The sequence below is a fragment of the Cebus imitator genome, unplaced genomic scaffold (genome assembly GCF_001604975.1).
Source record: "Cebus imitator isolate Cc_AM_T3 unplaced genomic scaffold, Cebus_imitator-1.0 Scaffold8, whole genome shotgun sequence".
Taxonomy (NCBI): domain Eukaryota; kingdom Metazoa; phylum Chordata; class Mammalia; order Primates; family Cebidae; genus Cebus; species Cebus imitator.
The window spans coordinates 4626752-4652632 of record NW_016107323.1 but is presented as its reverse complement, the minus strand read 5'-3'; the positions used below and the strand labels follow the sequence as shown (position 1 = coordinate 4652632).

The 25881-nt window shown below is 47.1% G+C and overlaps 1 protein-coding gene across 4 annotated transcripts in view; it reads right to left on the bottom strand.

The window, feature by feature from the left end:
- The window catches only part of BTBD11 (BTB domain containing 11), a 348391-nt gene that overhangs the window by 25453 nt on the left and 297057 nt on the right, over positions 1-25881 (bottom strand). The window contains exons 5-11 of one of the 4 annotated variants that reach the window (XM_017541028.2): positions 24104-24269; positions 21500-21589; positions 19211-19312; positions 17187-17280; positions 16934-17069; positions 15998-16218; positions 14217-14395 (exon numbers count right to left, since the gene is read on the bottom strand). In XM_017541028.2, coding sequence (XP_017396517.1) covers positions 14217-14395; positions 15998-16218; positions 16934-17069; positions 17187-17280; positions 19211-19312; positions 21500-21589; positions 24104-24269 — 988 coding nt within the window. The remainder of the gene's footprint in view (positions 1-14216; positions 14396-15997; positions 16219-16933; positions 17070-17186; positions 17281-19210; positions 19313-21499; positions 21590-24103; positions 24270-25881) is intronic. The other 3 variants (XM_037743011.1, XM_017541032.1, XM_037743015.1) reach the window with 3 other exon arrangements.

Here is a 25881-nt window from a genome sequence, read left to right as displayed (position 1 = left end):
TCTGTTTTTGTCCACTGTCTATTTCTAGCAGGTCCACTGGTGAAGCTTAAAAAATTTGCAATTAAATTCTTCTCTCTGGCCCTCATGATTTGCTATCCACTCAAAAGCAGGTTTTTGTAGTTCATAGAGAAAGAAAAATAAGTTTTTACCCCAAACCCACCTTCACCAGTACTCTAAAATTCTGGAAGCAGCGAATTATCCTGAAATTAGCCCTTTTGATCCTGTGACTGTGCTCTCCATTAATGAGACAAACGCTCCTGATTCAGCTTTCTTGTGAACTTGATTCTGGTGCTGAGACATTTCCGGACCCAGAAGTGCTCAGCTGAATCATTGATGCCAAACAAAAGGTGGGAGGGAGATGATTCTGCAACCCCAAACTACAGCTGCCTGTCACTGCTGGGGACATCGGAGCCTGCTTCTCACGGACCCCCATCGTCCACGTTTGCCTCTCCCCACTTTGCAGTCATTTCTTTTCACCATTCTCCATCCAGCTGCAGGGTAGAGGAGGAAAACACGAAACACAGCATTTTGTTTCTTTTTATTGGGTAAAAAGCTGTTGAAAGTAGGAGCTCAAAGGGGTTACGCTGGAAAAAATTTACAATAGATTAAGGGAAAAAATTAGGTTACAACACAGTTTGTACCATGTCTTTTTGGAAATAAAATCCTCTACAAATATATTTGGATTGACAGATATGTATAGAAAAAGATCTAACAAAGTAGGGTAGTTACCTTGGGGTGAGATGAGAATGTTTTTTATTTATATTTTCTACAACAAACAAGCATTGCTATTATAATAAAAACAATATTCTTTTCAATTTTAAAAGATGGGTTTGGAGCCACTAGCGATGTCAGTGCTTCAAGCTGTTCTTAAATCTACCTAGTTCATTGTGTTCCCAAGGTAGAAGCATACAGCTTGGCATATGAAAGAAAATCCAAACCCTTCAATTAAAGTGGGTAGATCACAGAGGGAACAGTGTCACCTCAGATGTGATTCACAGAAGCACAATCATAGCTGAAGGACAAAGGGACTCAACTGTCAAAGATGAGACTTTATAACCAAAGGACATTCAGTGCTCCCCTCACTTAATACTCATTAAATTAATTGGCTGCCTCTGGGCTTAATGCAGTGCTTCTCAAAGTGTGGTCCCCAGACAGGCAGTATTAGCATCACCTGGGAGCTTATTAGAAACGCAAATTTTTGGGCCTCGGCCCAGACCTTCTGATGTAAAAACTGTGGGAGTGAGGCCCAGGAAATCTGCATACTAACAAATTTTCTGGTGATACTGACATTCCCTTAACCACAGGTTTCATGCACTGAAATTCTCTCATGGGTTTGACCTGGGCTGCAGTCTGTAAATTTGTTTCCTCGGGCCTAAAGCCCTGCCACCCAAAATGTGCTCCATAGACCACAAGCAGCAGCCTCCTCTAGGACCCTGTAAGAAAGATACACTCCCATTCAGGCCCACCGAGTCAGAATGTGCATTTTGAACACAGTCTGCAGGTGACTCCCATGCACATCTGTTTGAGAAGCACTGTGTGGTGAGAATGACAGCCTCCTAGAGGACTGCATGCCCTAATAGCCCCAGGACTGGGACTGGGACAGCATTACCTTACATGACAGAAGCTACTTTGCAGGAGTAATTAAGGTTAGTGCTTTAGCCCATTAGGGCTGCTAACAAAATACTCTAAACTGGTGGCTTATAAAATGCAGGAAATTTATTTCACAGTTCTGGAGGCTGGGAAGTCCGAGATCAAGGCGCCAGCAGACTCGGTGTCAATGAGAGCCCGCCTTCTCATAGATGGTGACTTCTAGCTATGTCCTCACGTGGTAGAAGGGGAGGTCAGGCCTCTCTGGGGTCTCCTTTGTAGACCTACTCACTTCCCAAAGACACCACCTCCTAATATCATCACCTTGGGGGTTAGGACTTCAACATTTAAATTCTGGGGGGACAACATTCAAAACCATAGCAGTTCCTCATGAGTTGACCTTCAAATAGAGAAATTATCCTGGATTATCTGGGTGAGCCCAAAGTAATCACATGAGGCCTTAAAAGTAGAGGCAGAAGAGGACTTCAGAAGGCAGTGGGGAGAAGAGGATGATGAAGAGGTCCCAGTCTGAGAAACTGATGCTCTGTTGCTGGCTTGAAGACGGAGGGGCCACATGGCAAGCTTGTGGGGGACACAGGTAACCACAGGAGGACTTAAGCGTGACACCAACAGTCAGCAAGGAAGTGGGGCTTCAGTCCCACAGCCACAGGGAACGGAACTGAAGTGTGACACCAACAGTCAGCAAGGAAGTGGGGCATCACTCCCACAGCCATGGGGAACTGAACTGTACTGTACCCAAAATCTCTGAATGAGCTTGGAAGCAATTCTTCCCCAAAGCCCCCAGAAAGGAACACAGTCCTGCCGACTCCTTGATTTTGCCTTTGAGACCCTAGGCAAGAACCAAGCGGGGCCACACTCACCCAGATTTCCAACCCAGAGACACCGTGAGGTAATAAACAAGTGCTGCCTTATACCTCTGAATTCTGGTCATCTGTTACCGCAGCAGTAGAAAATTAACACATCTCATCTAAAGTTTACACCAACTGGACCATATTTCATTACCTCTTTGACCCAGCATGCCTGACACATGGTGGCCACTTGATAAGTACTGGTTGGTCATAAAAATGGTAAGACCTGTTAACTGCAAAAATACTTTGTACAGACTGTATTATGAATGTCAGGGATGAGATCTCACTTGTCTACACCAGGGGGTGTCTCATGCATCTTGCTGGTGAATCAGCTCTAATCTAATCAACTACGAGTGAAGTCATAAAAACCTGTTTCCTAGACTCTTGAACCTTGAGAAAGGCCTGTACAGCCTGTAGACTCTTCTGTGAGTTTTTCTTTTATGGCGGACAGTGGTGGTGGTTTAATTCAATTCAGCAGGTATTGATTAAACATGGAAGAGGTGTCCTGCCGTGTAAGAGGCACTCTGTTGGGGCCACAGAAGCAGGCAAGGCAAGACCCCACCTCTGCTGGAACTCACAGTTGACCTCTCTTTCTAACTTCAATGTGTACTGTATCACCTGAGAACGTAAATATAGGGCTGGCCATGCCTATTCCGAATGGACAATCTTCAAATATTTAACAACGGTCGGGGGGAGGTACAACTCCCCACTTTTTAGGTTAGGGCAGTGCATGCTCCCTGCATTCCAAAGAGGACATTGTGGAAAGAGGGGAAGACAGGAAGTTTACAGTAGAGAAACTTGACAAACACTGCCTCAGCCAGGCAGCCCAGGTCAGCATCAATAGCCGTAAATCACCTTGATGGAATGTGCCCTTGATAAGATGTCTTTATCTCTGGGGTTTCCCTCTGAAAAATCCATAACCCTAGTCTAATCATGAGAAAAACATCAAACATATTCCACTAGAGGGCAGTCTACACAATGCTTGACCAATACTCCTTAAAAGTTTCAAGGTCACCCCAAATAAGGAAAGTCTGAGAAACTGCCTCTGTTGAAACAAGCCCAAGAGATATGACAATGAAGTGTGATGCGGTATCCTGTCTGCGATCCCGGAGCAGAATAAGACACCAGGTACAAACTAAGGAACTCTGGCTATATCTCAAAGAACTAAAAATACAGCTACCATTCAACTAGTAATCCCGTTACTGGCTTATGCCCAAAGGAAAATAAAACATTCTATGCAAAAGACACCTGCACTCATGTGTTCATTGCAGCACTATTTACAATAGCAAAGACATGCAATCAACCAAGCTGCCCATCAATGGTGCACTGAAGAAAATGTGGTACATATATGTACACCATGGACTACTATGGAGCCATAAAAATGAAGGAAATCATGTTCTTTGCAGTAACATGGTTGCAGGTGGAGACCATTATCCTAAGTGAATGAATGCAGAAACCAAAAACCAAATACCCCATGTTCTCATGTGTAAGTGGGAGCTAATCACTGAGTATACATGGATGTAAACTTGAGCATAACAGACACTGGGGACTCCATAAGAGGGAGAGGGAGAGAGGGAGGAAGAGTTGAAAAGCTACCCATTGGGCCCTATGTTCACTAGTTGGATGACAGATTCAATTGAAGCCCAAACCTCAGCATCATGTGGTATATCCATATAAGAAACCCGCACATAAACCCTGTGAATCTAAAACAAAAGCAAGAACAAAATCCTAAGGAACTATGAATGAGGTATGGATTTTAGCTAATAATAATGTATCAATATTGGTTCATTAACAAATGTACCATAGCAATACAGCCTATTAATCATAGGGAAGAGCGAGGGGTTATATGGAAACTCTTTGTACTATCTTCTCAATTTTTCTGTAGATCCAAAACTGGCCTAAAAAATAAAATCTGTTTAAAAAACCTGGTGTGGTGGTGCATGCCTATAGTCCCAGCTGCTTGGGAAGCCAAGGATTGCTTGGACCCAGGAGCTCAAGGCCAGCCTGGGCAGCATAGCGAGATCCTGTCTCTAAACATTTTTTTAAAAATTGGCTGGGCATGGTGGTGCATGACTGTGGTCCCAGCTACTAGGGAGGTTGAGGTGTGAGGATGGCTTGAGCCCAGGAGTTTGAGGCCAGCCTAGGCAACAAAGTAAAACCCCACCCCTAGAAATAAATTTTAAAAAACTTCCCACCATGGAAATATGATTATAATGAAAGCACTAGAAGTTCAGAAGAGAAAAGGAAAGAGGGAGGGTGAAAGCTTAGAAAGGACATCAGGGGGTTCCCTACACTTCATCCATTCATTCCCCAGAGGTTTCGGGAATGCAGACTTTTCCCCACGCACTAATCTACATATCCATCCATCCATCCATCCATCCAGTCAGTCTTGAAATATTTATTGAGCATCTACTAAGTGCCAAGCACTGACCGGGCCCTGAGAGTTGGACACTGCGCAGAGGATCAGGGTGCTACGCCAAGTGTTGGCACCAAAGATGCTGCCTTCCGCAAGGCTTTCTAGCTGCTACTTTTTCAAGGAAGAGTCCTAAGAGCAAACTCCCTGCTGCATCCTTGAATCTGTCCATATTTGTAGAGGTGTCTGTCCTGTGCCCGTCCCAGTGCTCCTCCTCTAGACAGTAGACCACCAGTGTCATTCGTCCTGATTACCTGGAACCCAAAACGATTCTGAACTCCAGGAGGACCCCTCTGAGCATGTGGGGTGGCGTCATTCCTATCAGGTGACTGCTGTCAGGGAGTGAGATCCATGGGTCAGGGGAGTCAGATTGGGATGATAAACTGGGTTATCCTATGGGCTTGGTAAGTTCTGGATCAAAACCCAAAGACAATAGAATGGAAACAACCAAGCTTGGGGCTTGCTCCATTCTGGAGGTGGTTGTGCTGGGACAGATGCCTGGATTCTCTGAGCAGCACGTTTAAGCACAGTGCTTTAGGCCAAAGGCACAACAGGCTGCAGTCTCAGGGCAGCAGGTCAGTTGGTCTTCACATGCAGGATCTGACCTGGGAGGCTGGGATGAGCCCAGGACGGCTGCGAGGGTGGGGGTTGGGTTAGGCCCGAGGACACAGCCCCAGGTTAGTGCAAGTTATTGGCATGCCACTGGGTACCTGCCATTCAGGTGTCTCACGGAAAATTCTAGATGTGCATATGGAGTAAACTCAGGTCCTCTGGACTTGGAACCGTGTTGCCATACAAAATAACTAAAGGGGAGTGAAACAAAATATATATTTTTTTGAGACAGGTTCTCTCCCTGTTGCTCAGGCTGGAGTGCAGTGGTGCAACCTCAGCTCACTGCAACCATGACCTCCTGGGCTCAACTGATCTTCCCACCTCAGCCTCCCAAGTAGCTGGGACTACAGGTACGTACCACTATACTCAGTTAATTGTGTATGTGTTAGTGTGTGTGTAGATGAGGTCTCACTATGCTGCCCAGGTTGGTCTTGAACTCCTGGGCTCAAGAGAGCCTCCTGCTGCAGCCTCTCAAAGCGCTGGGATTACAGGTAGAAGCCACCGCACCCAGCCTTGCAAAATTCTTAATAGAATGGTTACCAGGAAATGCTCCTGAAATGGAGTCCTGTGGATTTGGGGGGCTAACATCTTTCCTCTTCTCTCTTGACTCCATTATTCATCTGAAAAGATGTGGGAACACTTTCTTTTCTTCTGAAAGGAACACTGGAATTAATCCCAAATGTCCTTTATAGGTGGCTCAGGCTGGAGTTCTATGTGGTGGTAAAAACATGGACAGTGGGGCCAGATGGAGTGGGTCCCAGTCCTGGCCCATCACTCACTGGCTCTGTGACCTTGGCAAAGTTACTCAGTTTCTCTGGGCTTCGATGTTCTTTTACAAAGCAGATTAAAAATGCTTGCTTGATGAAGTTGCTATGAGGACTAAAGAGCGTATCACCATAGGCTGTTAGGTTGGACCAAAGGAAAGTGCCGCAATTTGACCATTTTTAACCCCTAAACAGTAATTTCTCTTTTTTTAAGAGGTCATAAAATTCATGGCGGATTTTAGGAAAAGAAAAAAAATCCTCCTTATTAAGCATATACATCCATCTTAAGACCTGTTTCAAATGAACAAATGCTCAAATGGGAAAAAAGCTGTATCTCAGAATCAAGAGAAAGTAGAATTACTGTTACTTTCAGGGACACTGAGAGCACGCTCCCTGTCCCAATCCAAATCAAGGAAGACTCACTTTGGTCACGCGTGGGGCTCATGCCTATAATCCCAGCACTTTGGGAGGCCGAGACAGGCGGATCACCTGAGGTCAGGAGTTCAAGAACAGCCTGGCCAACATGGTGAAACACTGTCTCTACTAAAAATACACAAAATTAGCCAGGAATGGTGGCACACACCTGTTAATCCTAGCTACTCGGGAGGCTGAGGCATGAGAATGGCTTGAACCTGGCAGACGGAGGTTGCACTGAGCCTAGATGGTACCGCTGCACTCACTCCAGCCTGGGCGACAAGAGCAAAACTCCGTTTACCAAAAAAAAAAAAAAAAAAAAAAAAAAAAAAAAAAAAAAAAAAAAAAAAAAAAAAAAGGCTCACTTCCACAGATGGCTTCCTTGTGGAACAGACTAGGTGAACACACCTGGAAAGGTGGAGGCAGGTGGAAGCAGGGCTACTGGTCCCAGAAGGATCCCAGCAGGATCCTGAGGCCCTGAGTGCACCGCTCATCCTACTGCTACTGCGCAGTCACATGTCTACTTTGCTATGTCCCTTCTGTTCACGGCAAGTGATGTGGGCATCTACTTACGGTAGTCATATGTTTCCTTTCTAAACATGTTTAAAAAAAAGATCAAGTAAATAATAAATTGCATCGATGGTATTTTTATCTACGTAAGGCTTTCTTTAAGTAGTATTTTTTCCAGATCTGGAAAAGATTCTGATAGCAGGATTCAGATAACTGGGTTGGGAAAATCACCGGGCTACATGATTTCCAAGCCCCTCCCAATGCAGATGCTGGGGCCCATGACTATACCTGACTTGGGACCATCTTCCCACCAAAAGGAGTCCCCATAGCTGCAGGCTATGTCTGCTTCCGCCCTTCCGGGGATGAAGCTGTCATTCCACAGTGAGATGTACAGTGCAGGTAAAACCCCGAAAGGGAGCAGAGTGACAGGGTAACCTCAAAGTTAAGAGCATGGGCTTTGTGTCTGGGTCAGGATCCTGGCTCTGCAGGGTGACCCACTCTTGGGCCTCAGAGTCATCATTGCTAACTTAGGAATAAAAATACAACTACCTGCCTCCCAGGAGCTGATGATAGAAAGTGCCTAGAATGACATGTGGCACACAGTGATCATTTTCATTAGATCCGTGTCCAGGCTTAAGTGCCCAGAGCAGGTCACTTCCTAAGCACAGGTCCTGACCATAGAGAAAAGGGAGGCCAGAGGGATGGCGAAGAACTGAATGAGGAGAGGGGAGGACTGAAGAAATGAAACAAGGAGTTGAGAAAGGCAGGTCCAATCAGTTGCTAAATACAAACTGGTCCCTGGGGTCAACAAATTAAGAATGTTCAGCAAACTGTTTATACAAAATCTTATTTTCAAAGGTTTTGAATACACGCTCTGACTTTCCTCTCCTAGATGGTGTGACTGCAGTTTTGTGTGGAACTGGGAATGTCTCAGTTGAACTTCTTTGTTTAGAATTAAATTATTTTTCTTTTTTAAGAGATGGGGTCCTGTGACATTGTCTCAAAATCCTGGACTCAAGCGATCCTCCTACCGTGGCTTCCCAAATCATATGACTTCTTGAGCTGTTTGATGCTTTTGGGATCTGATGCTATGTCTATTGGTGGTTGTCATTTTGTTCATGGTTAATTATGAGAGGGGTAGAAGCACAAAGAAATTGGACCATTACTTAGAGGCTTTATGGATCCCATTTATTTATTTTTTTCTGCTTACATGGAGGTTTTTGCTTTTGGTGACATGGATAGTCACTGTCCAACTGGGGGCTTTGGAAACACTGACTTCTTTGAGGGTGCCTGGGATCTCAAGGATGATAGCAGTCAGATTGATGTTTTAAAACCACATGATTACTTCTGCTTCTGGGAAGATGTAATAGACATTCTTTTCCTAATCTTTTGCAAAGTGCAACTAAAAACCCTTGACATTATATATAAAAGGAACATAAGACTTTGAAAGGTAGAGGGAAGAAGCAGATGACCTAGGGAGCTTGGGACTGGAGAAGCACATGGTGGTGAGTTCACGGACTTCCTTTTTGCCTCATCATCCCACACCTGATGTTGAAGAAGCCACAACGGAGAGCACAGATGGGACAAAAGCCACAACAAAAGCCTGCTCTCTCTAGCCAAAGGACCACTAAAGGGGTAGCCTAGAAGGCAGGAAACTTTTAGACAATGGCTGCTCTACTCCAGCCAAACAGCACAAAACACCTGTGGACTCACCTTGCCAGCAAAAGTCAAGTAGGAAGCCTAGACTTCTACCCTTGCCAGGCTGCAACAGGGCACCCCTGAGACCCCACCAAGATGGTGTTATTGAAAGTCAAGTATGGAGCCAGGACTTTTATCCCCACCAGCCAGTAAAGAGCCTCACCCCCACCCCCTGACACCAGATGTCAGTGGAGACCCGGGAAGCCTGTGTTCCCCTCCTACTCAGCAGTAAAGAGGCATCCCTCCCACTCCCTGCTGGGTGGTGTCAGAAGACCCCGCTGGAGAGTCAGTCTCTTACCAGTGCTAAGTAGCCATGAGGCCACTCCCACCACATGTCAGATAAGACAACATGGGAGCCAGAATACTTACCTGTCCCTACCTGCCTCAATAACTAGCCCCTAACTTGGGGGCCAACAGAGGCCAAGTAGGGGAACCTGGATTTCTACATCCACCTGGCAGTAATGAGGTGACAACCACTCTTCCCCTGTCAGGGTAATGGCAGAGAAAGTCAACTAAAGAAGATCTAAATAAGATCAAGAGCCTCAGAAAACATCCAGATTTCAATCAAAGACCCCTCGTAATACCATGGACCAAGAAGATCTCCAAGTGAATGAATAAAAACATAAATCAATGCCAGCACCAAGATAGCAGGATGAAAAGACAAGAGTGGGAGAAAATATTTGCAAACCACATATCTGACAAAGGACTAGTATCTACTGTACATAAAGAACCCCCAAAATTCAACAGCATAAATGCAAGCAATTCATTTAGAACACAGGCTTAAGACACAAAGAGGCATTTCACTTGAAGAGAATATATAGATGGTGGACAAGCATGTGAAAATATATTCAACATTATTAGCCATTTAGGAAAATGCAAATTAAAACTATGATGAGATATCACTACACACCTATCAGAATAGCTAAAATGAAAAATAGTGACGACACCAAACAGTGAGGATATGGAGGAACTGAATTAATCTTTGCCAGTGGGAATGTAAAAGGGTACAGTCACTCTGGAAAACAGCTTGGCAATTTATTTAATAACCAAACATGCAACTACCATACCACCAAGCAGTTGTACTCCCAGGCATTTATGCCAGAGAAATGAAGATATATTCACACAAAAACCTGTGCATAAATGTAACAGGTTTATCCGTGATATCCTAAAACTGGAAACAACTCAGATGTCCTCCAACAGTTGAGTGCTTAAACAAACTGGGGTACATCCATTCCATGGAATACTACTCAGCAATGAAAAGGAACAAGCTGTGGATACGTGCAGCAACCTGGATGTTCTTCAGAGAATTATGATGACTGCCAAAAGCCCAATCTCCAAAATTACATACCATATGATTCCATTTAAATCACACTCTTTACATGACAAAACTAGAGAAATGGAGGCTAGGTAGGGGCTGAAGAGAAGGGTAGAGGCAGGAGGGAAGTGAATGTGGTTATAAAAGGGCAACATGACGAATCCTGTGGTGATGGTAATTTTCTGCATGTTGATGATGACATCACTATGTTGGTTGTGATATTTTACCAAGTTTTGTAAGATACTGCCGTTGGGGGAAACTGAGATCCCCCAGTGTAAACGGTACACAGGAATCTCTCTGTATTACTTCTTACAACTGCATGGATCTACAATTATGTCAAAATGAAAAGCTTAAAAACAAAAAAAAATAAGTTTTGAGTTTTTCATCTCAAAATGAAAACCTTAAAAACTTAAAAAACCATTTTTAAAAAAAAAAAAACAACCTACAGATCACACTTTGCCCCTGGTATCTAAAACCTCTCTCATCATGTTCCATTCATTACACATGGAAGAAAACCCAAACTTTACCTGGCTCGGTGCAATATGATTTTTATCTCTTGCACTTTTTCCTTCACCTGAGCACACAAAGCATGTTCCTACTAGGAGCCTAATCACCTGCAGTTCCCTTAATGGAATGCTTTTGCCCCAGATCTCTGCCCGGCTGGAAGCTTTTCCTCACTCAGGTGATTGTTCAAATGCCACTTTCTCAGTGAGACCTTCCTGACCATTTTTTCCCCCAGAGACCATATCATGGTCCAGTTGCATTTTGTAAACATCACTGATCATGCTCTGACTCCGTTTTGTTGATTTATTTTCTTGCTTCCCATCAGTAAGCTCCAGGAGGATAAAGAACATGTCTGTCCCATCACCACTGTAGTGCCTGGAACCAAGTGGGCACTCCTGATTATGTCTTGATTATGCCCAGAGGAATCAGGTGTTAGAAAAATAAGCTGGAGGCCAGGCGCGGTGGCTCATGCCTGTAATCCCAGCACTTTGGGGGGCCGAGGCAGGCAGATCACCTGAAGTCGGGAGTTCGAGACCAGCCTGGCCAACATGGTGAAACCCTGTCTCTACCAAAAACATAAAAATTAGCCAGGCATAGTTGTGGGTGCCTGTAATCCTAGCTACTTGGGAGGCTGAAATATGAGAATCGCTTGAACCTGAGAGGCAGAGGTTGCAGTGAGCCAAGATCAAACCCCTGCACTCCAGCCTGGGCAACAGAGTGAGACTCCATCTCAAAAAAAAAAAGAAAAATAAGCTAGGAACTCTTTTTAAACAGATTTATTTTAAAAAAATGAATATATTGTTCTGCTCCTGGGGAAGTCTAGAGACACTGAATTCATGTGAAGTTAAAATTTAGAAGCAAGAACATAAAGCAGATGTGTCGTCAGATTTTAATCGTGGTTTGAGTGAGTACAGACCAAGAATGGTGGGAGGAACATGCCCCACTTTACAGGACAGCTGTTCCTATCACTTGACTATAAAGTGGATTTATGTGCAAGAGTCTATTGACTACTCTGATAAAACAAGATATTTGGCTAGGAACAGTCGCTCACACCTGTAATCCCAGCACTTGGAGAGGTCGAAATGGAGGATCACTTGAGGTCAGGAGTTCAAGAGCAGCCTGGCCCACATAGTGAAACCCTGCCTCTACTAAAAATACAAAAATTAGCCAGGCACGGTGGTGCATGCCTGTAATCCCAGCAACTTGGGACATGAGAGTTACTTGAACCTGGGAGGTGGAGGTTGCAGTGAGTCAAGATCGTACCACTGCACTCCAGCCTGGGCGACAGAGAGAGACCTTGCCTCAAAAAAGAAAAAAGATATTTGTTCTGACACACATTTGAACAGGAATCCTAGAGCGTGGGGAGAAGGAACGATGCTGGCGGGCTGTGTGATGGACAGCCACCCCGTCCCCCAATAGGAGACTGTTCTTCTCAACTTGGAATTTCTGTCATCATCTCTCTCCAGTTTTTCTTTCGACCACAAGAATATCCCCCATGCTTAGGGAATGGGTGACTTCACCCTGCAGGCACGGGGAAATTGATTGCGTCCCCCGCCCTGCACGGTGGTCAGTGCATCTGATGTGTAAAGCCACATTTCACCAGTAGGGGATGCCATTGAAACCCCTTTAAAAGCAAAACACCCTTCACTGACTCCCTACTCTTGAGACTCAGAGTCTAATTTTTGCAGTTTTTTTTAGAGATGGAATTTCACCATGTTGCTCAGGCTTAAGCAATCCTCCCATCTCAGCCTCCCGAAGTGCTGGGATTACAGGCATGAGCCATCACACCCGGTGAGCCTGATTTTCAAATGACTATTAAACGGCGGGAACACCCACCACTTTTGTGAATGGAGGGTAGTTTGTATGCTTCAGCCTGGTAATTCTTATACATGGGCTCAGATTCTGAGAACTATCTGCTATCTAATCCTATCTAATGAGCTGTCCCAGTCAAATACACCATGGCTCCAGGCAAAACCAAGTGTGGTGTTAGGCGTGGCAGCCTTTGGGAGATTGCAGCAGAGTAGGGTGAAAGGGGACCACTCGGGTGCTAGTCATGTTCCATTTCTTGGTCTGGGAGTGGATTGCACAGTTTGTCTATCTTATGAAAATTCATTTGGCTTTGTAGTTAGGAGCTGGGCACTTTTCTGTATATATGCCATACGTCAAAGTAAAGTTTAAGAACGCACAGGTTAGGTTTACTTAACACACAGAATGTCTCAGTAAATTCTGGAATTCCCAGTATAGCCTGAAGAAAAGTTAAAAACAACAAGCAAACAAAGAAAACCTCAAAAACAATAGAACACCAGACCCCGGCAACAACCCAGCAACGCTTCCCACTAAGGCAGTTTCTTAGGTGGTTTCAGGTGAAAGCCTCTTTATTCATTTACTCATTTTTAAGTCGGGTGGGGAGTTTGGTTCTGAAATGCTTCCAGCAGGTTTTACTCCTCATGGATTCGCTGAAGCTTGTCACCCTAGGCCTGGCGCACCTGCTCCCATTTGGGGTCCTGGTGGGTCTTGACCTCAAGCACAAATCCAGCCTGCAGGTGGCCCAGGGACACTGGGCTAAGGACAGGCGCTAACGAGAACACCTAATGGGACTCGCTTTGTACCCGAGGCCGGAGCTCGGAAAGCAGAGAGGCTGTGTTGCCGCCTCCTTACTGAAGGGCCTTCCCTGCTGTGTGGAGGAAGCAGCCCCGTGTCCCCTCCAATGCCCCGTGGACAGCCCAGCCCGGCAGGGAGACCCACACTGCTTTTGGTTCAGAGGCCAATTTCCCCTGAGACTTCCCAGGCTCCATGGTAGACCCCAGAGATCCACGAAGGCTGTTCTGGGGAAAGAGGTGAGAGGGCTGGTGCTGGGGCCCTGCAGGGACTGGAGAGCAACGCCGAACAAATGACCCCAAAGGGATTTTTAAGAATTCATGTTGTAATAGTCGAAAGGCTAAGAGGCTGCATTTTCCTGTTGCTGGGGATATAGGCATCAGCAGGGGTGAACCCCAAGGGGTCAGAGCTAGGTTCATTGACCCTCTCAACCTGAAAACCGCCTTCTAGGGTCTGGCTTTCCAGAAACCTTGGCAGGGTTTGTGTTTCTTTTTATCCAGAAGGCTGCACCCATTTCCCTCATCCTACCAATTCCTATCGTCCACCCCGGCGTGGTCTAGCCTCAGCACCTCAGGGAGGTCCACCCTTCCACTCCTCCCCACTGAACCTTCTCACCTCTCCTAGCCTGCACCCCCAAGCTTAATACTGTTTTATAAACTGCCTCACAATGCTGCTGGGGCACACGTTGGTATCATCTCTCCAGCTCACCGTAAGTTCCTTGAGTTAGAAGATACGTAAGCTGTCCCTGAGCCCAAGTGCCTTACCAAGACAGCTGCCCTGCAAATGAGTGCACAGGTAGCTTTCATTTGCTGGGGTACATTCGCCACTGGTCGTTATGGCCGTAGTGATCCCACTCAAACAGGAACACCAAGCTAAAAGACCTCAGGCTTCGTTCTCTGCCGATGACCCCAACAGCCTCAAACCCCACATACCTTGCTGGCTTTCAAGATCTCAAACATCAGAGGCAGGCCTTGGGTGACGAGCTCCTCCGTGTATTCCTCCTCCTGAATGGTCTTAAACTCCTTTAACAAGCACTGGATGAGAGGCCTGCGGTGCTGCTGGAAGGCAATCCGCAGAGACTCCAGCCACGTGTGCAGAGTCCACGGGACGCCTGGAGCGGGGAGAGGAGCCAGGGAAGGTGGCGGGGGAGGGGGAGAGAGAGGAAAGGCAGAAAACAACCAGAGGAGTAGGCGAGTTTTTATCTGAAAGTTGGCTTTTCCCCAGGACACTACTAAATGATGAGACCAAGGGATCGACTTTCAATGAATAGAACCAGTGTAGGCTTTTCCCCAAAGACCTGCAAAAGTTGAAATTAAAGGTCATAATTCAATTTCCTTAACTCTGGGTGTCCATCTCTGCATGCTACTCGTATTATCAGGGGCTGCATTTCACAACATATAATTATCGCGCAGCATACTGGAATTATTATGCACGCTACTCATGCATATTCCATACTTCTGGATTCTGAGTGCAGAGGCTCCATCCCCTTGACTTACTGGGGACAGAGAAGCTCAGGGGGGAAAAGAGTCTTGCCCAGGATTAAAGAGTGGATGTGCCCAAGCATCTAGAACGCATCCATGCCCAGATGAGAGCTCAGAGCTGGTGAAACCCATTGGTGGACTTCACCATGTACAGCTCCAAGACAGATATTTACACCCGAATAAGAAGACACGGGAGGATATTCCTGCTGCTCCTCTGTGCAAAGTAACATTTCCATCTGCAGGTACTTCATCAGGTCTTCCTCCTTTGACAGCGGCCTCTCCAACAGCTGATTGCTGTAATTTGCCTCTCCCCTCTCAGGCAGAGGCACAGACGGAGGGGGACGCCTCTCACTACTGTTTATAACAAGTAGCCCATTCGGAATCTTGAGCTTCATAATCATGCAAAATAGGCCCTTAGGGCAATGTCACAAACATTCCTGTACTAACCCCTCCCCCGCTTCCCTGGAGAGAAGCCATTTCCAGAACAGCATTAAGGCCGGTCCTCAGCCCTCAGCCTGCCTTAATCTGCCATGCCCTGTGTTTAGGGAGCCATGGCTAGCTCTGGCTGCTTCCACGCCAGGGCTAAAGCCACTAGACTGGTGAAGGCTAGGCTAGCCTTGTTCCCCAGACACGTGGAGGAGATGGCTCTGGGCTAGCTCGCCCAAGGAAGAGCCAGGCCAATCTTCCTGAGAGTGGCTCTGCCCTCTGAAGCTCAGCAGGACTGGTGGTGAGAAAGGGGCGCCCTCACCCTAGCGGCTGCCTAGTGCTGCTTCGTGGAGTTGGGTGCTCTAAAGGAAGCTTTTCCTCAACCACCGGGAACCACCTGGGATGATTGTTAAATATAAAGATTTCCAGCCTTTATCCATCCAGACCCTCAACAGCAGAGCCTCTGGGTGTAGGGCCTGGCAATCTGTATTCAGACAAGCTCCCCAGGTGATTTGAATTCCTGCCCCAGGGTCCAGAGTTTGGGAATCATGGAAAGATGGTCTGAGAATGGGTCTTTGGGGCAGGCAGGATGCTGCTATCTATGGGGACAGTGTGGGCGTCTTGGCCTGGAAGTGTTCCGACCAGTAAAGGGGAAGCTCCCTGGGCCCCCTTGGGATGTGTGTGTGCATGTGTGTGTGCATGCGTGTGTTTTGCATGCATGTGTGTGTGCATGTGCGCGTGCTTATGTGTGTGGACCTAAAGCTGGCGGCACCACGGTGCCTGTGGTGGAGGGCACCCAGACTGACCTATGCTCCTGATATCAATTGTGACATCCACGTAGCCATGCTCAGCGCTGTGATACATGGCCTCCCTCAGGGCCCTCAGTTTGGCCTTGCTGTTGCGGCTGGCACACAGGGGGGGCGGGGCTGTCTCCGCCAGGTCAGTCCCCTCGGCCAGAATCTCCTCCAGGGACAGGATATCACTCTTCTCCTTCTCTGGCTGGGCGAGCAGTTTGCGGAACACATTCCTGTCAATCATAAACCCAGAGAGGATGACACTCAGAGATGGAAGTGGCTTTGCCGGGGCAGGGCAGGGGGCTGGGGAAGCAGGGGGCCACTAACTCGGGCGGGGTGATGACAGGATCAACGGGTGGCGGTTTCACAGGCCTGACTGTGGGTGCCACGTTTTGGGGATGGAGGAGATGATGGGGCATGGCTGGCCTTGTTTCTTTGAGGCAACTTGAAGCTAAGTGATTTCCTCAAATGTCTCGAATGTTCTGGAACTCTGCGCTTTTCACCATCAGCCTACCCTCCCTCCACAGTGAATGTGCTTTACCAGGGGTATGTGTAATAAAAGCCGGTGGGGGGAAATTCCGAAGGTGATGTAGAAGGGAAGTAACCAAATATGAGAGGTTTCATTGTTTTTAAAATGGATTCTTACTTCATGACAGCTGACATGATGCGCTCTGACCAAAACCGGCCAAGAGTGACATCTCTCTGTGAGTTGAAAGCTGGCTGGGAATGGGTAGAATAAGGCATTCTGAGTGGATGTGCGCTGCATGGAGTTGGCTGTCAGCTGGCAGGTGGGGTCCCCTGGCCGGGCCTGGGGCCTGGGGCCTGGACCACCTCACACTGCCTCTGGGCCCCACATCCAGAGAGGCAATGGGTCTGGGGTAGGCCTGGGAATCTGCATTTTTAACAAGCACCACTCGGGACCTCTGGCTCTGGGCCATCCTAGCCTACCTGTGTCCGTGAGCTGCAGCCTGGCTGAAAGAGTTCATATCACCCTGGGGGGTTGTAGAAATTCCATTCCTGTACATGGTTCCTATCAGGGGATCGGCACCACGCTCCAACAGCAAACTAACCAGCTCAAAATTTCCTGCAAGCCCAGAGAAGGGGGTTTTATAAGAGAATAAAGCAAAAATATAGTCACAGGCACTTCAAGAACCAGGGCGCGCTGGAGCCCCCGGCCGGGGTGAGAACCGGCAGCTCTTACCTACAGCAGCCGCGAGCTGCAGGGGCGTTTCTGAGTAGTTCTCCTCGCCGTGCTCCACTGAGCCTTCCACCTTGGCCCCAGCATCCAGGAGGAGCTGCGGAGGAAGAGCGGCCATGGAGACGGTGAGAGGAGATACACTGCGCGCAGGCAGCGGGAAAGACGGCTGGGATCGGTGAGATGCCAGCGCTCCTTCCCTCCCTCGGGGTCGGTGACCGCGTGCACAGGCTGGAGGGCAACTGTACCTCAGAGGATGAGCTGAGAGCCTCTCATTGCTGCTAGAACCCCAGAGCACTTGGAGTGTGTTGCATGCACAACAGCATCGGCGTCACCTGGGAGCTTGTGGGAAATGCTGACTCTCGGGCCCCACCCAGGGCTACTGAATGAGAGTCTGCATTTTAGCAAGATCTCCAGGGGATGTATATGTACATTAACATTTCTGGAAGCACTGGCACGGGAAGGCTGGAAGACTCCCTTCCTGGGCTGGTTACACAAGGCCTCAGAGGGCACTAGGGTAGCCTCTCAGAACCACAGACTCTCCAGAGTGCTGAAGGACTTTGGGGTCCCCCCCCCAGGGCCAACCAGGAAAAGAATCTACCTGGATGGCCCTGAGGGTAGTTTAGCAAATGTTAAGGTTTCTGGCCAGCAAGATCAGTTAATAAAGTGGCAGATTGAGCTTCCAGAAGTTTTGCTTCCTATGACGTCATTCTGTGCGTCCCCTGAGATAGCTGGGCTTCTTAAAGAGGCAGGGATTCTGTCCATGCCAGATGTCATTCACAGTGAATGTGCTGTTGGCACTGCTGGTGGAAAACGGGGGGAAAATCTGCTATCTTTGCTGCCTACCTAGGGCTCCCTGAGGGCACGGACATGGGGGAGCTGCCTACTTGGCACCCCGTGACTCATGGCCCTGTGGCAGGGAGGTGGCCTGACTTCTGTGTGGCTTGGCTGCTCACTGTTCCCATTCCTGATTTAAAGGCTGGGAATGTCCTTGCATGTTAAGGAATGACATCTGTGTCCACCAGACCACCATCCGATCCCCTTCTTTCTTAGTTTCCTCTTCCAGGAGTGGACTGGGCATGCTGTTCTATAGGCAGAAGCCAGATCTCAGTGTGACACATCACACTCTCAGCCTCCTGAAGCATGACTTGGGGTCTGTTCTAAGGATTCTCATGACCCAGGAAACAACAAAGGAGTCCCATGAAATTCCAGCATTATAGAGCTGTCCCTGCTCTGCAAGGAATCAAGAGGCATGGACCACACAAAAGGAGGTGAGTTCCTGATGTCCCCAAAGCTCAGCACTCACTACGGGAGCAGGTACATTCAGGAACCTGGATGCTGATCTCTCTTTTCTGATGAAGTAAAGATCAAGCTTATGATTTAGAATGTACTGTATGGCTGTTCACTGAACACCAACTCTACAACAGCCAGAAAAAATGCAAGTGATACACATTTATATCTCAAAGGACCTCCAGTGAGAACATGTCTCTGTGCTTGGAGCTGTTTCAGAAGACACACGGCCAGCGCCCTACCCTAGACATCCTGGATCTGATTCTCAAGAAGTGGGATCCAAGCAAGTGTCTTTTGGAAACACTCCCTTGGTGTCTTGGATGCTTCTTCCCACTGGCTGGAAACCAACGGATTCTACACAAACACCGGGGTCACACCTCAGGGATGGTTCTAAGGTACCAATAGCAACCAAGTCTTACGTTCATGTTGCGACAAGCAAAATGAACAAATCCACAAAACCAGCCGAAGCCCCACCCCAGAGCAACCAGGAAGAACTTCATGGGTCTGCCACTCTGTGTGTGAGGCTGCATGTGGATACGTGATCATTTCATATTGGTTAAAGGCTGGCCATATAGATCATTACATAAATATTTTTATTCACATGATATGAATATGCTGTATTGAATTGCAGTTAACCAATATGAATGTCTTAGAGAATATGCATGCTGGGAGAGGTATAGATGTGTGTTATGAAGAGGTAAAATCAAAGGTCGGATGTGGATAGGGAAATACGTTAATACCTGAACTACAGGAATATGTCCATGCAACACAGCAAAAGTCAGAGCCGTCCAATGGCGGGTCTCGGGGTGGACGGATGGATATTTATGAGGAGTACTGACAACCTATAAACAAATTGAAGTTATTTTCAAAATGTGACCTTCACAATACTTAGGCTAGCAAATCTGACCTATCTGTGGCTGGGCATAGGGACTAGAGATGTACAAAAAGACATCCTGGAAGATGCCTTGGGCAGAGCTGGCAATACAGGGCAGGGATTTTCCACTGCTGGATGCTCCAAACACCTCTCACCAGAGCCATGGATCTGTGCTGCCTGTGCTTGTAAGAACAGAGACCAAAGCAATTCCCCAAAGGCAGGACACTGGGAGTCCATGTTTTGGAGATTGCACCTATGGAGGCAGTCAGAAAATGTCTCAGTGACTTTACGTCCTTTGTGCATGAGAAGGACTCCTTTCCCTCTCCTCTGAAAAGAATTAACAGATGATTCTGATCGCCTCTAAGGTGCTTTGGAGAAGCTGTAATGGCAGTTACAACGAGCCAGCTTTCTGGCCTGTCTCCTTCCTCTTTCTGCCTAACAGAGGGTGGTGGTTCTGGGAGCTACAGGATGTCAGAGAGCATGAGGTGCCACTACCATGCCATCAACACTTTTAACAGAGATTCTCAGTGGTGGCAAACCCCAGAGAACGGATGGTCAGCTTTCAGCTTTCAAGCCAGGGAAGTCCATCACTTGTCTGATGAGGAACTTCACTGTCTGATCACAGCTGGCCCCACTCTGTTCTCATTTCAGTTTCTGCTGGCTTCCTGGTTGACAAGGACCCTCTCACACTTCCGAAATATGGGTATGAAGCTTTCCCAGGACACATTGCGAATGAACAATCTGAGATTGGTCTTTCAGAATGGGGGCCTCAAAATACCCCAGGCCAAGAGAGAAGAGACAGGGCAGCTGAAGGCCAGGGCCTTGCAAGACCAGCACCCACACGGAGCTTCTCTACCAAACACTCCTGGGGTCACGTCACCTCAACGCCTGCTTCACTCAGAGCAGGTTGGTTCACTAAGCATCCACTGGAGGAAGGCCTGAGCTGAGATCCATGGGATGGGCTAGAGAGGACCTGAGAATGCCCCAGAACCCAACGTTGAGGAGCCCTTGCAGGGGTCTGCATGGTGCCTGAGGGTTCACAGTAGGAGGGAAAATCCCCACAGATTTCAAAGTGATAGGATCCAAAATGATTCTGGATCCAAAACTATGTCTATTGTCTGCTTTCCTCAGATAAATAGAAAACTCACATTTAAAAAAACCACACACACACACACACACACACACACACACACACACACGCATGCACGCGCGCTGAATTTTGAACTGAAAAGGTTTCCCAGGGTTGCTGAGTCATGATTTCAGCCTGTCAATCTCTTTGCTGTCTGAGACTGCCAATATCTGGCTGCCAGGGAGAGCAGCCTTCAGGCAGCATAGCACATGGTAAAAAAGTGGGATTTCACCTAGAATGAGCTTGGGGTATTGGTGGAGAGACCAATATTAACTGAGTTCCAAACCTACTCTCTATATCCCTTCTGACAACTATGTGAGATGGGTGTGATTATTTTCCCATTCTACAGACTGGGAGAGAAACACGGTAAAGGCACTTGCCCAAGCACAAAAGCAAGTCACCACGGCAGCGGTGGTATCAGAACTTGAACTCGAGTCTGTCAAATTCTAAGGCCAGTGTTGCAAGGGGGAGGGGAGAGGAGGGTTCTGGGGATGTGCTTTCTACTTAAGACCACATTGTCTCAGGGAAGCTTTGAGATTAGCTTTAAGATCTGTCAACTCCGCCAACAAGGTGAGCCAAAGAGGGTTTGGAGAGGGAGCGTGGAGGATCTGGAGAGGGACACTTCAGCTCAGGGATCGGGCCAGTGCCGCCTCTGCTGTGTGTAGAGGAAAGACAGGGCTGATGGTTCAGGAGTGCTCTTTCTATCCCATCACGGAAGAAATGGATCGGCCGTGGGAATCAGGAAATCAGGATTGCCAGTGCTCCTTGCAGCTAGCTTGGTTGTTTTTAAACATAACACCCATGCAGGCAGCTCCTTGGAGTTTGGTTGGGCTGGTTTGTCAGGATGGACAAAATCTGTCAGGCGGTCTCGCCAGGGCCACAGCAAGTAAGAGGACACAGGAAGGAGCTATCTGTTGCACTGTGCACCCTCAGCGGTGGCGCGTGGGAGAAAAAGCCCCCCTTTCTTGCCTGCCTTCCCCTGGGGACTGCCAGGCCGAGGGACCCTGCAGGCCTCTGCACCCTCACCTCCACATTCAGGTCAGCTCCGGCATCCAGCAGCATCTGAACCATCGCCTCGTCCCCACGGACGCAGGCGTACATCAGGGGAGTCATGCCCTGCGGTGAGTTAAAAACCAGAGAACGGAGAACGTTTACAAGGTGGCTGTGGTCAGTCAACGATAACAAATGGAAAATCTTACTTGTGTTTTGGAGGCCATGCTTGTGCTCCAGCGTGACAAAAATAACATGTAGCCCTGTGACTCGTAAGGTCACACACAACCCTCCACATTGTGGAGACCAAAATAGAGGCGACAAGGGAGCCCTCACGCCTTTTCAGCATTTATCTTTCCTTGTATTGGAGGATTTTCATTTGTTTGTCTGTTTTAGGATGCAACAGACCTAAGAGTGCTTGCTAAACACTTAAAGCTCTTAGAAACTTTCTAGATTGATTCCGCAATATCAGCCTTAAGCTATCTCATTGGCTTCTCTGACATTTTCTCTTTCACAAATATAACAAGTGTCACCTTTGCTCTATAAAAGTTGCTGGTCAGCGCCGAGGGAAATTGAATGCCTCTGAGCATGTGGCATTGCCCATCACTGACATCTGGTTTGACATGGTCATTTGCAAGCAAAAGGCAAGCAAATGAGGAATGGCCTTCAGGAATACCAGATTCACCAATGACTCTCGCTTCTATAAATGAAGCATCACAACTAACCAGAAGGAAAGGATGGATTTTCAATAAATAGTGTCATGAAGGCAGTTATTTGGGAAAACATCCAAATTAAAGACTTTTCTCACACCAGACACCAAAATCATTTCTATATATATATAGAAAAACCATTAGGGACAGAGAAAAACAAACAGCAGTTTTAAACGCGAGTCTCACATGGAAAGTCATAAGGGACAGATATATCTCCTATATATAGAGATATATAGGAAAAATTAAAACTGTAAAAGATATCTAACTGGTCTGTGGATCCCTTTCTAGGCATAAAAGAAATAGAAGAAATCACAAATGGAAATCATTATAGTATTGAGGACACATAATTGAAAACATTATAAGCAAAATCAAAAGGTTAACAATGAATTGAGACATATTTATCACATTATCACAAAGGGTTATTTGCCTAACATGTAAACAGCTCTCCTGAATAAAGAAGAAAAACAATAAAGCACTAATGAAAAACAGGCCAAGATAAGCAGAAAAGTAATAGCGAATCCACAGCTTGGAGGGTGGGTAAAAGGAGACCAAAGTTCTGGGGAAGTAATTTAAGGTTGAGAACCTTAAGAAAAGCTGGTGCATTTGAGTCACTATTTGCATTTTAAAAATTTCCCTAATGAAATAATCACAGATTTGAACAAAGACTCATGTAAATACGTTTAGCCCATCATTATTAATAAAAGTAGTTCGAAACAACATCTAACAATTGAGGTGTGGTCAATGAATAAATAATGTAACCATTTTGTGTAGCTATTAAAAGTGATTAAAAAAAAAAAAAGACACTGGGCCCAGTGGCTCACGCCTGTAATCCCAGCACTTTGGGAGGCCAAGGTGGGAGGATCCCTTGAGGCCAAGAGTTTGAGACCAGCCTGGGCAGTGTAGCAAGACCCTGTCTCTACAAAAAATATAAAAATAAGCCAGGTGTGGTGGTGCACACCTGCAGTCCCAGCTCCTCGGGAGGATGAGGCAGGAGGATCTCTTGAGCCTAAGAGTTCAAGGCTAGCCTGGGCAACAAAGTGGGATCTCATCTCCTAAAACAAAAGAATATTTAACAATATTGCAAAGTCACTTCAATATAAAATATTGGAAAAAGCAAGATATAATAAATCACTGAGGTTTTAAAAAGAATGTACATACACATATATATCTGTGTTTGTGTGTGTGTGTAATAAGCTCCTTGGTGGTGTTCAATAAAATTATTATAGCTGTAGTTAAATAAATAGTCCCTGTCATTTCCTCTCTGGAACTCATTGCATGAGGTGCCATGGGAGAAGCAGCCCCATCTGTCCCTTGTGACTTTCCATGTGAGACTCGCGTTTAAAACTGCTGTTTGTTTTTCTCTGTCCCTAATGGTTCACCACACAAGGCATCTTCCTAACTGGTGGGCCCGCATGTCTCTGTACCTCAGTTTCAGGAGTTAGAGGGGATAGCTGCCTATCTCCGAGGTGCCTCCTAGGGTCCCCAGAATGACTTTTGTGTATCTTAAACATGCCCTAAAAGTTTGATGACATCTGTCTGGGCTTGTCCTGTGCAGGAACAGACAGATAAGTAGAGAACTAATTTTAACCACGTTGGAAAAAGGACTTGAAGGACAGACACTAAAGATAAATGATGGTTACATGGTGATGGCATTATTTCATTTCTGGAACGGGCCTATTTTTCCTCTCTTTTCCATTTCAGCTGCAATGATCACGTGCTACTTCTATAAAGATGAACCAGAATATTTTTATAAGACATTTTAAAAACTGAAGAAAAACACAAGCAAGCAAGCAATCTAAGCCGCCAGCAGGGGGAGCCTCTACCCAGCGCCTGCGGTGGGGATTCACCCGCTGTCTCAGTCTGGCCAGGGGTGGTGCACGTGGAGGAGGTGGGGAGCCTGTTCAGACCCTCAGACCCTCAGACCCTGTACCTGTTCGCTCATGGTGTTGATCCCATCCGGCCCCAGCAGAGACACCGCCTGCTTCACCAGGTCTGTTCGTCCACAGTTCAGCATCCGAAAACCCAGGTCCTGCTTAAACTTGGCTTCGATGGCCACTGCATCCAGCTTCCGAGATGCACAAAAGCAGTCGTCGGCCCTAAGGCAGGGAGAGACATCATGTGGGTGCAGCAGCTTCCCAGAGGGGTACAGGGTCAAATGCCACGGGAAGCACCCTGGGACTTTGCATTTTCTGAGGCTCCAATTAAAATGATTGCCTCCGGATGTCTCTTGATCCTTGGTCCTTCATAACTGCTGTGAAGCTGTCTAGTCTCCTGTGTGCTCCCATAGCATACTGAGCTAAGTATCATAATGACTAATCGTACTGAATATGTACTACGGACTAGGCACTCTTGCTAAACTCTTGGCATGAATTAATTCACTAAATCCCCACATAACCCAAGAAGTAAATCCTATGGCCCCTCTTACCCACGGGCAAACAGACACAGATAAGGGACCTGCCCAAGGCTACCCAGTCTGAAAGCAGTAGAGCTAGGATTCGAACCCGGGGGTCTGTGTGGAGAGCTGGCTGTTCATCTACCATCCCCTGTCCTGAAATCACAGGACTTAACTATTTGCCTGTTTACTTGTCTGACTGTCTGCTCTAGGCTGGGGACTTCTGAGAGCAAGGGACTTGTCTGGCAGGTCTCTCCATCCCAGGGCTGGAGAAGTGTTAATGGGAGCTGAATGAACACAGAATGGGTGGATTCTCTGCGTACAAAACAGTCACAAGACAGAGAATCAGCAAGATCAAATGGGAGTATAAATGGTAAGGTGCATAGGAAGCTGTCATCCAGCCAGCCCCGCGCATCGGGCATAGAGAAAGAGGTTAGGGAGTGGTGGGGAGGAGAATCAATGGAATCGAGAAGGTGCTACAAACTCTGCTTGTAAAGGATATTACTTCCTTCTCACAATGAACTGATCAATCATTAAACCAAATCACTAAGCATTTATTGAATACCTGTTTGTGATAAACTCTACTTTAGATGCTGAAAACACAAGAGTAAACATGTCACCATCTCAGCCCTTGGGGCCAGATTGTCTGGAAAGGAAAAAGACACAGGCCCAGGTTGTTATAATTTAATGTGGTAAATGCAAGGATTGAGGGGTCAGAGGCACGCAGGGTTACAGAACACATGCGCTGTGGGAGTGCAAGGAAGCTGCCAGGCAGAGACCAGGGGATCCAGCAAGCCTCCTTGGAGGAGATGACCATTGAGCTATCTGTATCTTTATTTTACTTTTTGAGACAGGGTCTTGCTCTGACACCCAGGCTGGAATGCAGTGGTACAGTCATAGCTCATGGCAGCCTCAGACTCCTGGGCTCAAGTGATCTTCCTGCCTTAGCTTCCCTAGTAGCTGGGACTCCAGGGATGTGCCACCACACCCAGCTCATTAAAAATTGTTTTGTAAAGACAGGGTCTGTCTTGCCATGTTACCCAGGCTGCTCTCAAACTCCTGGCCTCAAGCAAACCTCTAGCCTTGGCCTCTCAAAGTGCTGGAATTACAAGCATGAGCAACTGCACCTGGCTTGTGCCTTAATTCAGAAGACAGGAGAAGAGAGAGCAGAAAAAGTTTGAGCAGGGCCAGTATGAGCAAAAGTATGGCGTTGAGACATGCAGGCTGTGTAAAGGTAATCACAGAGGTTTCAGCATTTTGGGGGCGTCAACTTCTAGGCAGAAGCTGAGGTAGGCAGGGGCTAGATCACAGAGGAC